The 14,178-nt window shown below is 47.2% G+C and overlaps 1 protein-coding gene across 3 annotated transcripts in view; it reads left to right on the top strand.

The window, feature by feature from the left end:
- The window catches only part of COG5 (component of oligomeric golgi complex 5), a 412,214-nt gene that overhangs the window by 323,677 nt on the left and 74,359 nt on the right, over window positions 1-14,178 (top strand). For 2 of the 3 annotated variants that reach the window (XM_044280195.1, XM_044280194.1), the window contains one exon: window positions 2,756-2,866. In XM_044280195.1, the coding sequence (XP_044136130.1) occupies window positions 2,756-2,866 (111 nt within the window). Of the gene's footprint in view, window positions 1-2,755; window positions 2,870-14,178 lie in introns of all 3 variants that reach the window. The other variant, XM_044280193.1, reaches the window with a different exon arrangement.

Here is a 14,178-nt window from a genome sequence, read left to right as displayed (position 1 = left end):
TTTTTTGTTTATTATGCCTTGCAAAAAAAAGTTGAATGAAAATCAATCAAAAAGTTGGATGTGCCCAAAAATGGTACCAGTAAGAACTTCAGTATGTCCTGCAAAAACAAGCCTGCACACAGCTCTATTGGTTGAAACATAACAATGTATAGAATTTATCATATGGCACCTCACAAATTGTATTTAATTTTTTCTACAAAAGTGGTAAATTACAAAAACTGTAGAAATGTTGTATCTCCATAATTGTATCAACCCGCAGAATAAACTAAGCGTGTCAAATATACTGAACAGCTTTTGTTCATCCCTTCCCCCTCCCCATTAAAAAAACAAAACTATATAAATAGTGATTGAAAATTATATCTACCCCAAAATGTTACCAATGAAAGCTATGGGATAATCTGCTAACAATAATCAACTCAATCAAAGAGAAAATATAAGGATATGGCTCTCAGGATATGGTAACAGAAAAAAATAATTTGTAAACACTTTTTTGTACAAAACTGGTAAAATATAAAACATCATCATTTGGTAGCAAAACAATGATAAATGAAGTTCCAGCACTGCAAAGTACTTGTTTTGTCGCTTGTCTCTTTATTTGTGGTAGCAAAATTACAGCATGTGTATAAAAACCTCACACTCCAACGCCAGTTGACGCGTTTCAGACACTTACCGGTAATCCTTAGCCAGTTATGACTAAGGACTAAGTGTCTGAAACGCGTCAACAGGTGGTGGAGTGTGAGGTTTTTATCCACATGCTGTAATTTTGCTACCACAAATAAAGAGACAAGCGACACAACAATTACTTTGCAGTGCTGGAACTTCATTTATCATTGTTTTGCTACCAAAGGACTTACTTATCTGTTCCGTGCACCAGGGGCTGATTAAATCTACTAAAGGTGAATTGGAATTTTACTACGATTGTTATCATTGTAATCATATCAAAACGAAGAATAACAATAACGTCAATTATAGTACACTGTTACCGCTGTGAAAAAAAAGGGCCAGAAAACCTGGGGGTTTATTGCTCACTTTTCCCAATACGTTTTAAAATGTTGCAAATCAGATATGGAGCTTTGGCCTGTCACTGAAGCCTCCACCTACATTGCATTCCCCTTGACCTCCCGTTGGTTGGCACCTGACCAGTGAGGTCTACAGCCTAGCAGTGGCAGCACCAACCAGTTCATCTATTCCCACAGTCTATACACTAGTGCTGTGCCTGTCTGCAAACCCAGGGAATGTGAGCAATACTCTACCTAGCGAAGACACAATAACTGTACATGAAATAAAAAGTGTCTATCAAGACCTATCTACCCCAAAATGGTAAGAATTAAAACTATAGCTTTCCTGGAAAAAAATAAAGCCCCCAGACAACTCTGTTAAAATGCCATAGCTCTCAGAATATGTTAAAAATGATTTGTAAAAGAGAAAAGTTTGTATTGTGCAAAAGTAATAAAACATAGTAAGACTATACACATTTATTATTGCAGTTCTTATACTGATGCACAGGATAGGCGTCCATTCACACGTCTGTAGAATGTGTCCGCACCCGTGCGGACCCATTCATTTTCTATGGGGCTGGAATGGATGCGGACAGCACACAGTGTGCTGTCCGCATCCGCATTTTCGGAGTGCAGCCCTGAACTTTCGGTCTGCGGCTCCGGAATATAACAAAACATGTCCTATTCTTGCCCACAATGGGGGTGCCGGCCGGGTGTTATGCGGATCCGCAATACACTACGGACGTGTGAATGGACCCTAAAGGTAACACATTATTTTTCCCTCTGGGTAATTTTAATAAAAGTTTTCTGAGATTATGATATTGATGACTTATTCTCAGGATAGGTCATCATTATCAGATGGGCAGGGGTCCGACACCTGGGAACTCCATCCATCATCTGTTTGATCCTAGGCCAGCGTTTATTGGTCACGTGCTGAGCTGCAATACCAAGCACAGCCACTATCCGCAGCCTCCTAAGACAGATGATCAGCTGGGGTCCCAGCACTGATGATAGCTCGTCAATATCAGAATCTCAGAAGACCCCTTTAATTGATAAGTTATATGTACCCTGTAATCCATTTAAAAATACAATACTCCCCCAAAAAGCAATCATCGTACAGCTATTTTGACAGAAAAATAAGTTTTAAAACTCTTGGAATGTGATATTAAAAATAATTACTACATCTTATAGTCCCAAAATTGGATAGTTCTGAAGGGCTTAAAACATTTAGCAGCAGATTTTTACAAATCCAATTGACTCAAAGGGTCTATCAGGTTTCAAATTGTGTGCATCAGGCAGAATTTTGCAGCAGACTACCTTATTCTGCCCACAAAGTCATCAGACGCCAGTAGATGCTTTTAAAAAAAAATATATATATATTTTAAAATCTTGCTTTATAATTTTCTGCATATAAATATGTATAGCTTTATTTGGGAATCTGCTGTTTTTCATATGGCTGCTATAATATTCATAAACTTGTTTGAAATACATATTCCTCGTGGATACATACCGCTGTGCTGCTGACTAATAGCACTGTAATTAGAATTTCTTTTATTAGTCCTGTTTAGATCATGAAGATCTTGCGTGTTTTCAGAAATACACACTTGTATTCATCTCGTTGTTTTGTATTTATACAACCCTATAAAGTGTGTTGAGATGAAAAAACAAAAGCACTGTCTAACTCGAGCTCTTCAATATTTCATTCATCCTGACAGTGTGTGCTACATTTTAACAGTGATCTACTTTTCATGTTGCAGCTGTCTACTCAAGGAGATGCAAGTCAGGTGATTGGACCTCTCACAGAAGGTCAACGAAGAAATGTGGCTGTGGTCAATTCGCTTTACAGACTGCATCAATCCATTCAAAAGGTGGTAAGATATCAGCAAAGGTCCCTAGAATAGTTTACTTCCTTGGGGCTGACAAATGTCTTTTTTGCATGTAACAGATTTATATAAAATCAGCTCAAGATCCTGCATGATATTTTACAGTTCATCATATTCTGACACTAACCTGAGACATGATGTTTCCCTTAACAGGATCGGAGTTCTGAGGGTAGGGGGTGGTGGTTGTCCTATTTGTTGTAGCCTAATGTATAAAGTGTTTATGCTGTTTGAATAGTAACACAAGAACTCTAGCATTTTTTGCCTATATTGTGCAACAAAATCTATAAATCGGTGCTTTATTTAAGAAAATCCAAGGATGTCAAGTGGTTGCCAAACAGATTCAAACAATGTCTACGCGTTTCTGACAGCTTCTATGTCATGTCCCTGATTAATGGATTTTGAGATGCTGGACTATTTTCTACTTAAAACATTTGGGGCCAATTTTTTATGATTGCATTTTACTCATTTGGGGCTAAAAATAATTTTTTATTCAATTGGTCTTTATTAACAAAATATTGAGCCACTTCTGTCACAAAGGGTTGACAGTTTTTCTAGGTTGTGCATCCTACTTTCACTTTCACTTTGTGCCGGTCATTTACTAAGGGTTCACTGCAGAATAAATCAACTATTCTCAGTCACGTCACTAATTGGATATCTCGTATAGGCTCATAGGACGCTAAAACAAAAACAAAAAAACTTTTATTGTAATAATAATTTTAAAAGAACTTTGTGGGACACACTGACATAAATATATTATTCATAAATATGAACGACAAAGGGACAGTCCAGTATAAGTGCGGAAGATAAATCCAGGACTGTCCCAGTGACGATCAGTACTTTATTGAGGGGTAAACTGCAGGGTAATGAAACTGCAACAGTTGCCATAATTTCCATGCTATACATGGCAACATATTACCCTCCGGACGCGCTGTAGTAGAGGCACTTATGTGTTTGTCTGTCCATAAATGGTTTAATGATCTAGCTGAAATTACATGTAGGGCTCCTGATGAGGTTATAATAGGAACTAGAAACGCGTTGAGCCATCTACCAACTAGTTAGAACAGACTATACTAACTGTAGCTAGTCATTTGAAGGAGGTTTGAGGTTACATACCCCAGTGTTTATAACACAGCAGGGTAATATGTTGCCATGTATAGCATGGAAATGATGGCAACTGTCGCAGTTTCATTACCCTGGAGTTTACCCCTCAATAGAGTACTGATCATCACTGGGACAGTTTGGCTGAGATTGATATAGCCACCTGGATTTATCTTCCAGGCTTATACTGGACTGTCCCTTTGTCGTTCATATTTGTGAATAATATATTTATGTCAGTGTGTTCCACCAAGTTCTTTTAAAATTTTTATTACAATAAAAGTTTTTTTGTTTTAGCATCCTATGAGCTTATACGAAACTGTAATTTACTAACCCAGGGCTTGACAAATTTCCTTGGAATCTAGGAGCCAGCTAAAAAAAGTTAGGAGCCCCCGATATTAAAATCATTGGTGGGCAATCCACACTCCCCTGTATTAAAATCATTAGTGGGTAGTGCACCCCCCCTAACCTGTATTAAAATCATTGGTGGGCAGTGCACCCTCTCCCCCCCCCATATTAAAATCATTGGTGGCCAGTGCGCCCCCCCCCCCCCAAGTATTAAAATCATTGGTGGCCAGTGCGCCCCCCCATCATTGTTGGCAGCGGCAGTTCCGATCGAAGTCCCAGCAGTGTAATGCTGGGGCTCCGATCGGTTACCATGGCAGCCAGGACGTTACTGAAGTCCTGGCTGCCATGGTCAGTTACTCTCCAGCAATATACTTACATGCGCTGTGGCCGCACAACGCTCCTTCTTATTGTAATTCACAGGTCTGTGCGGCGCATTGCTTATGCTTATAGCAATGCGCCGCACAAACCTGTGACGAGTTACAAGAAGAAGGAGCGTCGGGCAGCCACAGCGCATGTAAGTATATTGCTGCAGAGTAACTGGCCATGGCAGCCAGGACTTTAGTAGCATCCGGGCTGCCATAGTAACCGATCGGAGCGCCATCATTACACTGCTGGGACTCCGATCGGAACTGCCGCTGCCACCAATGATGGGGGGGAGAGGGCGCACTAGCCACCAATGATGGGGGAGGCCGCCCCCTATCGTACCGCCACTCGCCACAAGGAGACGCGCCGCAGCGATGAGGAGCCTGAGCCAGTAGCTGTCCTCTTCACTGTAGTCTGGAGCGGGAAGCGTGAGGGGTGGGCCTAGTAGACGCGGACTCCTGCATGACGCCACATCTACTCTAAACTTTAGGTGCTACTGCGCCTGGCTGCTGGTGTGCTGAGCCTATTTTCAAGCAGGGGGAAATACCCAGGTGCCAGGACAAAATTCCTGATCGCCATGGCGACCTGGCTCCTGGGATTTGTTGAGCCCAGTACTACGGTACATTAGCATAGGCACATGAGGCAGAATTCTAAGTATGGGCGCAAGCGCAGTTTACCTCAGTGACTGAGGAGCAGTGATCCGGAGCATGCGCGATAGAAGGTAAACGGGATTAGGAGAGGACGGAGTCTAGCGCATGCGCAGAAGTGCCTGATGGAGCGCCCACAGTAGCGCAGAAACGGCGCATGCGCGGCGCTTCTCCGATGACGTCAGTGCGCGGAGAAGATGTCATGGGAGTACGGCTGCTAGTGCTGGAAAGGCGCATGCACGACGCACCGTGATGATGCCCCCGGCACCGATGGATCATGGGAGCATAGCCTGACTCAATAGGAAGGACCCCCGAGGTGACGTGCACACACGCACAACGAGGAAAGGGATTTGACTGGGTAATAAAGGATCGCAAAGTAATCTGAGGGCTTAAATGCCCTAGCCCCGCCCCCATTTTCAGTACCTGTGTTGTTTCCCCTGAAGAAGCCGAATCACTCGGCGAAACATGTAGGGAAACAGGTCTTTAGTTTTTAGGCAGGAAGGGTAGATAGGGGCTATCAATAAAGTAATTCAAGCACTTAGAGTGCAGCTCCCCTCTGGGGATTATATGAATGTACATGTGAATCACGCATCAGCAGTAGATACACTTACCCCGGAATCTACCCATACCTGATAGTTTTAACAGTTCGTTCCAAAGAGTATCTCATATATATTTTTAATCCAAGTATTCTAATAAAGATATAGTTTAAGATTTAGTTATAAGTCATATTATCAGAGAGGTTGCAGACACACGCTCAGGTCCAAGAGACCAATTAAAGTTTCCTGTTTGCTAAAAATAGCGTGGCAACCTCCTGTGGGATTTTAGTGTTTGTTATGAGTATCTGTACTAACCCTTATCTCTAAATTACTAAGGGGTCATAAGCTCTTAACATGCTGTGTCGCTAATGTCACCAGATGTAAGGAAGCTAACCTATAAGTCAATGTTCGACCCTTTAAATAGACCTTGAGACTAGAGTTGAGCGAACACCTGGATGTTCGGGTTCGAGAAGTTTGGCCGAACATCCCGGAAATGTTCGGGTTCGGGATCCGAACCCGATCCGAACTTCGTCCCGAACCCGAACCCCATTGAAGTCAATGGGGACCCGAACTTTTTGGCACTAAAAAGGCTGTAAAACAGCCCAGGAAAGAGCTAGAGGGCTGAAAAAGGCAGCAACATGTAGGTAAATCCCCTGCAAACAAATGTGGATAGGGAAATGAATTAAAATAAAAATTAAATAAATAAAAATTAACCAAAATCAATTGGAGAGAGGTCCCATAGCAGAGAATCTGGCTTCACGTCACCCACCACTGTAAGAGTCCATTTTCATAAATTTAGGCCCAGCACCCAGGCAGAGGAGAGAGGTCCCGTAACAGAGAATCTGGCTTCATGTCAGCAGAGAATTAGTCTGCATGTCATAGCAGAGAATGAGGCTTCACGTCAGCCACCACTGCAACAGTCCATTGGCATATATTTAGGCCCAGCACCCAGGCAGAGGAGGGAGGTCCCGTAACAGAGAATCTGGCTTCATGTCAGCAGAGAATCAGTCTGCATGTCATAGCAGAGAATGAGGCTTCACGTCAGCCACCACTGCAACAGTCCATTGGCATATATTTAGGCCCAGCACACACAGGCAGAGGAGAGAGGTCCCGTAACAGAGAATCTGTCTTCATGTCAGCAGAGAATTAGTCTGCATGTCATAGCAGAGAATGAGGCTTCACGTCAGCCACCACTGCAACAGTCCATTGGCATATATTTAGGCCCAGCACCCAGGCAGAGGAGGGAGGTCCCGTAACAGAGAATCTGTCTTCATGTCAGCAGAGAATTAGTCTGCATGTCATAGCAGAGAATGAGGCTTCACGTCAGCCACCACTGCAACAGTCCATTGGCATATATTTAGGCCCAGCACCCAGGCAGAGGAGGGAGGTCCCGTAACAGAGAATCTGTCTTCATGTCAGCAGAGAATTAGTCTGCATGTCATAGCAGAGAATGAGGCTTCACGTCAGCCACCACTGCAACAGTCCATTGGCATATATTTAGGCCCAGCACCCAGGCAGAGGAGGGAGGTCCCGTAACAGAGAATCTGGCTTCATGTCAGCAGAGAATCAGTCTGCATGTCATAGCAGAGAATGAGGCTTCACGTCAGCCACCACTGCAACAGTCCATTGGCATATATTTAGGCCCAGCACCCAGGCAGAGGAGGGAGGTCCCGTAACAGAGAATCTGGCTTCATGTCAGCAGAGAATCAGTCTGCATGTCATAGCAGAGAATGAGGCTTCACGTCAGCCACCACTGCAACAGTCCATTGGCATATATTTAGGCCCAGCACCCAGGCAGAGGAGAGAGGTCCCGTAACAGAGAATCTGTCTTCATGTCAGCAGAGAATTCAGTCTGCATGTCATAGCAGAGAATGAGGCTTCACGTCAGCCACCACTGCAACAGTCCATTGGCATATATTTAGGCCCAGCACACACAGGCAGAGGAGAGAGGTCCCGTAACAGAGAATCTGTCTTCATGTCAGCAGAGAATTAGTCTGCATGTCATAGCAGAGAATGAGGCTTCACGTCAGCCACCACTGCAACAGTCCATTGGCATATATTTAGGCCCAGCACCCAGGCAGAGGAGGGAGGTCCCGTAACAGAGAATCTGTCTTCATGTCAGCAGAGAATCAGTCTGCATGTCATAGCAGAGAATGAGGCTTCACGTCAGCCACCACTGCAACAGTCCATTGGCATATATTTAGGCCCAGCACACACACAGGCAGAGGAGAGAGGTCCCGTAACAGAGAATCTGTCTTCATGTCAGCAGAGAATTAGTCTGCATGTCATAGCAGAGAATGAGGCTTCACGTCAGCCACCACTGCAACAGTCCTATGGCATATATTTACCCCCAGCACCCAGGCAGAGGAGGGAGGTCCCGTAACAGAGAATCTGTCTTCATGTCAGCAGAGAATCAGTCTGCATGTCATAGCAGAGAATGAGGCTTCACGTCAGCCACCACTGCAACAGTCCATTGGCATATATTTAGGCCCAGCACACACACAGGCAGAGGAGAGAGGTCCCGTAACAGAGAATCTGTCTTTATGTCAGCAGAGAATTAGTCTGCATGTCATAGCAGAGAATGAGGCTTCACGTCAGCCACCACTGCAACAGTCCATTGGCATATATTTAGGCCCAGCACCCAGGCAGAGGAGGGAGGTCCCGTAACAGAGAATCTGGCTTCATGTCAGCAGAGAATCAGTCTGCATGTCATAGAGAGAATGAGGCTTCACGTCAGCCACCACTGCAACAGTCCATTGGCATATATTTAGGCCCAGCACCCAGGCAGAGGAGGGAGGTCCCGTAACAGAGAATCTGGCTTCATGTCAGCAGAGAATCAGTCTGCATGTCATAGCAGAGAATGAGGCTTCACGTCAGCCACCACTGCAACAGTCCATTGGCATATATTTAGGCCCAGCACACAGGCAGAGGAGGGAGGTCCCGTAACAGAGAATCTGGCTTCATGTCAGCAGAGAATCAGTCTGCATGTCATAGCAGAGAATCAGGCTTCACGTCAGCCACCACTGCAACAGTCCATTGGCATATATTTAGGCCCAGCACACACACAGGCAGAGGAGAGAGGTCCCGTAACAGACAATCTGGCTTCATGTCAGCAGAGAATCATTCTGCATGTCATAGCAGAGAATCAGGCTTCACGTCACCCAACATTGGAACAGTCCATTGGCATATATTTAGGCCCCGGCACCCAGACACAGGAGAGGTTCATTCAACTTTGGGTAGCCTCGCAATATAATGGTAAAATGAAAATAAAAATAGGATTGAATGAGGAAGTGCCCTGGAGTCCAATAATATATGGTTAAGGGGAGGTAGTTAATGTCTAATCTGGACAAGGGACGGACAGATCCTGTGGGATCCATGCCTGGTTCATTTTTATGAACGTCAGCTTGTCCACATTGGCTGTAGACAGGCGGCTGCGTTTGTCTGTAATGACGCCCCCTGCCGTGCTGAATACACGTTCAGACAAAATGCTGGCCGCCGGGCAGGCCAGCACCTCCAAGGCATAAAAGGCTAGCTCTGGCCACGTGGACAATTTAGAGACCCAGAAGTTGAATGGGGCCGAACCATCAGTCAGTACGTGGAGGGGTGTGCACACGTACTGTTCCACCATGTTAGTGAAATGTTGCCTCCTGCTAACACGTTGCGTATCAGGTGGTGGTGCAGTTAGCTGTGGCGTGTTGACAAAAGTTTTCCACATCTCTGCCATGCTAACCCTGCCCTCAAAGGAGCTGGCATTGACACAGCTGCCTTGGCGACCTCTTGCTCCTCCTCTGCCTTGGCCTTGGGCTTCCACTTGTTCCCCTGTGACATTTGGGAATGCTCTCAGTAGCGCGTCTACCAACGTGCGCTTGTACTCGCGCATCTTCCTATCACGCTCCAGTGCAGGATATAAGGTGGGCACATTGTCTTTGTAGCGTGGATCCAGCAGGGTGGCAACCCAGTAGTCCGCACAGGTTAAAATGTGGGCAACTCTGCTGTCGTTGCGCAGGCACTGCAGCATGTAGTCGCTCATGTGTGCCAGGCTGCCCAGGGGTAAGGACAAGCTGTCCTCTGTGGGAGGCGTATCGTCATCGTCCTGCCTTTCCCCCCAGCCACGCACCAGTGATGGACCCGAGCTGCGTTGGGTGCCACCCCGCTGTGACCATGCTTCATCCTCATCCTCCTCCACCTCCTCCTCATCCTCGTCCTCCTCGTCCTCCAGTAGTGGGCCCTGTCTGGCCACATTTGTACCTGGCCTCTGCTGTTGCCAAAAACCTCCCTCTGAGTCACTTCGAAGAGACTGGCCTGAAAGTGCTAAAAATGACCCCTCTTCCTCCTCCTCCTCCTCCTCCTGGGCCACCTCCTCTTGCATCATCGCCCTAAGTGTTTTCTCAAGGAGACATAGAAGTGGTATTGTAACGCTGATAACGGCGTCATCGCCACTGGCCATGTTGGTGGAGTACTCGAAACAGCGCAACAGGGCACACAGGTCTCGCATGGAGGCCCAGTCATTGGTGGTGAAGTGGTGCTGTTCTGTAGTGCGACTGACCCGTGCGTGCTGCAGCTGAAACTCCACTATGGCCTGCTGCTGCTCGCACAGTCTGTCCAGCATGTGCAAGGTGGAGTTCCACCTGGTGGGCACGTCGCATATGAGGCGGTGAGCGGGAAGGCCGAAGTTACGCTGTAGCGCAGACAGGCGAGCAGCAGCAGGATGTGAACGCCGGAAGCGCGAACAGACGGCCCGCACTTTATGCAGCAGCTCTGACATGTCGGGGTAGTTGTGAATGAACTTCTGCACCACCAAATTCAGCACATGCGCCAAGCAAGGGATGTGCGTCAAATTGGCTAGTCCCAGAGCTGCAACGAGATTTCGCCCATTATCGCACACCACCAGGCCGGGCTTGAGGCTCACCGGCAGCAACCACTCGTCGGTCTGTTGTTCTATACCCCGCCACAACTCCTGTGCGGTGTGGGGCCTGTCCCCCAAACATATGAGTTTCAGAATGGCCTGCTGACGTTTACCCCGGGCTGTGCTGAAGTTGGTGGTGAAGGTGTGTGGCTGACTGGATGAGCAGGTGGAAGAAGAGGAGGAGGAAGCCGAGAAGGAGGAGGTGGCAACAGGAGGCAAAGAATGTTGCCCTGCGATCCTTGGCGGCGGAAGGACGTGCGCCAAACAGCTCTCCGCCTGGGGCCCAGCTGCCACTACATTTACCCAGTGTGCAGTTAGGGAGATATAGCGTCCCTGGCCGTGCTTACTGGTCCACGTATCTGTGGTTAGGTGGACCTTGCCACAGATGGCGTTGCGCAGTGCACACTTGATTTTATCGGATACTTGGTTGTGCAGGGAAGGCACGGCTCTCTTGGAGAAGTAGTGGCGGCTGGGAACAACATACTGTGGGACAGCAAGCGACATGAGCTGTTTGAAGCTGTCTGTGTCCACCAGCCTAAATGACAGCATTTCATAGGCCAGTAGTTTAGAAATGCTGGCATTCAGGGCCAGGGATCGAGGGTGGCTAGGTGGGAATTTACGCTTTCTCTCAAATGTTTGTGAGATGGAGAGCTGAACGCTGCCGTGTGACATGGTTGAGACGCTTGGTGACGGAGGTGGTGGTGGTGGTGTTGGTGGTACATCCCCTGTTTGCTGGGCGGCAGGTGCCAACGTTCCTCCAGAGGCGGAGGAAGAGGCCGAGGCGGCAGCAGCAGAAGAGGCCGAGGCGGCAGCAGCAGAAGAGGTAGCAGGGGGAGCCTGAGTGACTTCCTTGGTTTTAAGGTGTTTACTCCACTGCAGTTCATGCTTTGCATGCAGGTGCCTGGTCATGCAGGTTGTGCTCAGGTTCAGAACGTTAATGCCTCGCTTAAGGCTCTGATGGCACAGCGTGCAAACCACTCGGGTCTTGTCGTCAGCACATTGTTTGAAGAAGTGCCATGCCAGGGAACTCCTTGAAGCTGCCTTTGGGGTGCTCGGTCCCAGATGGCGGCGGGCAGTAGCAGGCGGAGTCTCTTGGCGGCGGGTGTTCTGCTTTTGCCCACTGCTCCCTCTTTTGCTACGCTGTTGGCTCGGTCTCACCACTGCCTCTTCCTCCGAACTGTGAAAGTCAGTGGCACGACCTTCATTCCATGTGGGGTCTAGGACCTCATCATCCCCTGCATCGTCTTCCACCCAGTCTTGATCCCTGGCCTCCTGTTCAGTCTGCACACTGCAGAAAGACGCAGCAGTTGGCACCTGTGTTTCGTCATCATCAGAGACATGCTGAGGTGGTATTCCCATGTCCTCATCATCAGGAAACATAAGTGGTTGTGCGTCAGTGCATTCTATATCTTTCACCGCTGGGGAAGGGCTAGGTGGATGCCCTTGGGAAACCCTGCCAGCGGAGTCTTCAAACAGCATAAGAGACTGCTGCATAACTTGAGGCTGAGACAGTTTCCCTGGTATGCATGGGGGTGATGTGACAGACTGATTGGGTTGGTTTTCAGGCGCCATCTGTGCGCTTTCTGCAGAAGACTGGGTGGGAGATAATGTGAACGTTCTGGATCCACTGTCGGCCACCCAATTGACTAATGCCTGTACCTGCTCAGGCCTTACCATCCTTAGAACGGCATTGGGCCCCACCATATATCGCTGTAAATTCTGGCGGCTACTGGGACCTGAGGTAGTTGGTACACTAGGACGTGTGGATGTGGCAGAACGGCCACGTCCTCTCCCAGCACCAGAGGGTCCACTAACACCACCACGACCATGTCCACGTCCGCGTCCCTTACTAGATGTTTTTCTCATTGTTATGGTTCACCACAACAACAAAAATATTATTTGGCCCAATGTATTGTATTCAAATTCAGCGGGATATAAATTTGAGGCCTAGTATTTAGGCGCTGGGTGACCGGTATGGATTTACTAACAGAATTAGACTTGGAAATGCACAGTAGCGTGTGTGTGAAGTTATTCTGAATGACCCTATGTGCACCTTGAATATTATATACCCTTTTAGGGATAGATTTCAAATAGCTCTGATATAGCAGAAACCACTAAATTATGAAATTGCTAAATTGGGAATTGTATTTCAACCCAGAACAAAAAATGTGCTTTGACGGACACTAAATAACTTTCCCAGCCACAACAGGACAGCGGTAACGAGAGATTTAGCGGGATATAAATTTGAGGCCTAGTATTTAGGCGCTGGGTGACCGGTATGGATTTAGTGACAGAATTAGACTGGGATATGGCCAAAAAATAACCACACTATTGCTGGTTAAATGCACTTGGTGACGGGCGCAGCTTGCCCCTGATGTAGTATATGGCCAAAAAATGAACAGACTATTGCTGGTTAAATGCACTTGGTGTCACAGCTTCACCCTGATGTAGGCTTTAGCCAAAAAACAACCACACCATTGAGGGTTAAATGCACTTGGTGACAGGCGCAGCTTGCCCCTGATTTAGTATATGGCCAAAAAATGAACAGACTATTGCTGGTTAAATGCACTTGGTGTGACAGCTTCACCCTGATGTAGGCTTTAGCCAAAAAACAACCACACCATTGAGGGTTAAATGCACTTGGTCGCAGCTTGGATGCACTTGGTCGCAGCACCGCACAAGACACAAAATGGCCGCCGATCACCCCAGAAAAAAGTGACTGACAAACGGTCTGGGCAGCCTAAAAACAGTGAGTGAGCATTTGAATTTCAGCAGCTCAATGATGCACAGCTGCAGATCGATCGATTAATCAAGTGAAGTCCTTTGGAGGAGTTAATCTGCCTAATCTCGCCCTACTGTCGCATCCGCAACCTCTCCCTACGCTAATCAGAGCAGAGTGACGGGCGGCGCTATGTGACTCCAGCTTAAATAGAGGCTGGGTCACATGGTGCTCTGGCCAATCACAGCCATGCCAATAGTAGGCATGGCTGTGACGGCCTCTTGGGGCAAGTAGTATGACGCTTGTTGATTGGCTGCTTTGCAGCCTTTCAAAAAGCGCCAAGAAAGCGTCACAAAAGCGCCAAGAAAGCGACGAACACCGAACCCGAACCCGGACTTTTACGAAAATGTCCGGGTTCGGGTCCGTGTCACGGACACCCCAAAATTCGGTACGAACCCGAACTATACAGTTCGAGTTCGCTCATCCCTACTTGAGACATGACTTGGATATTAAATAAGTGCCAGCACCTCATCTGCAGACAGCTTTTTCAGGGTTATTGTACCTCAACAGTGCAGAGCAGAGGTACTGGCTTAACTGGGTGAGATGCCTAAGTCAGGACTTGGAAGGGAGGGGGGGGGTACTCTCACCCAGTTAAGCCAGTACTGTCTGCTCTGCACTGATGA

Source organism: Bufo gargarizans, chromosome 2, assembly GCF_014858855.1.
Source record: "Bufo gargarizans isolate SCDJY-AF-19 chromosome 2, ASM1485885v1, whole genome shotgun sequence".
In the NCBI taxonomy this organism is placed as follows: domain Eukaryota; kingdom Metazoa; phylum Chordata; class Amphibia; order Anura; family Bufonidae; genus Bufo; species Bufo gargarizans.
This window is presented reverse-complemented; position numbering and strand designations above follow the sequence as displayed.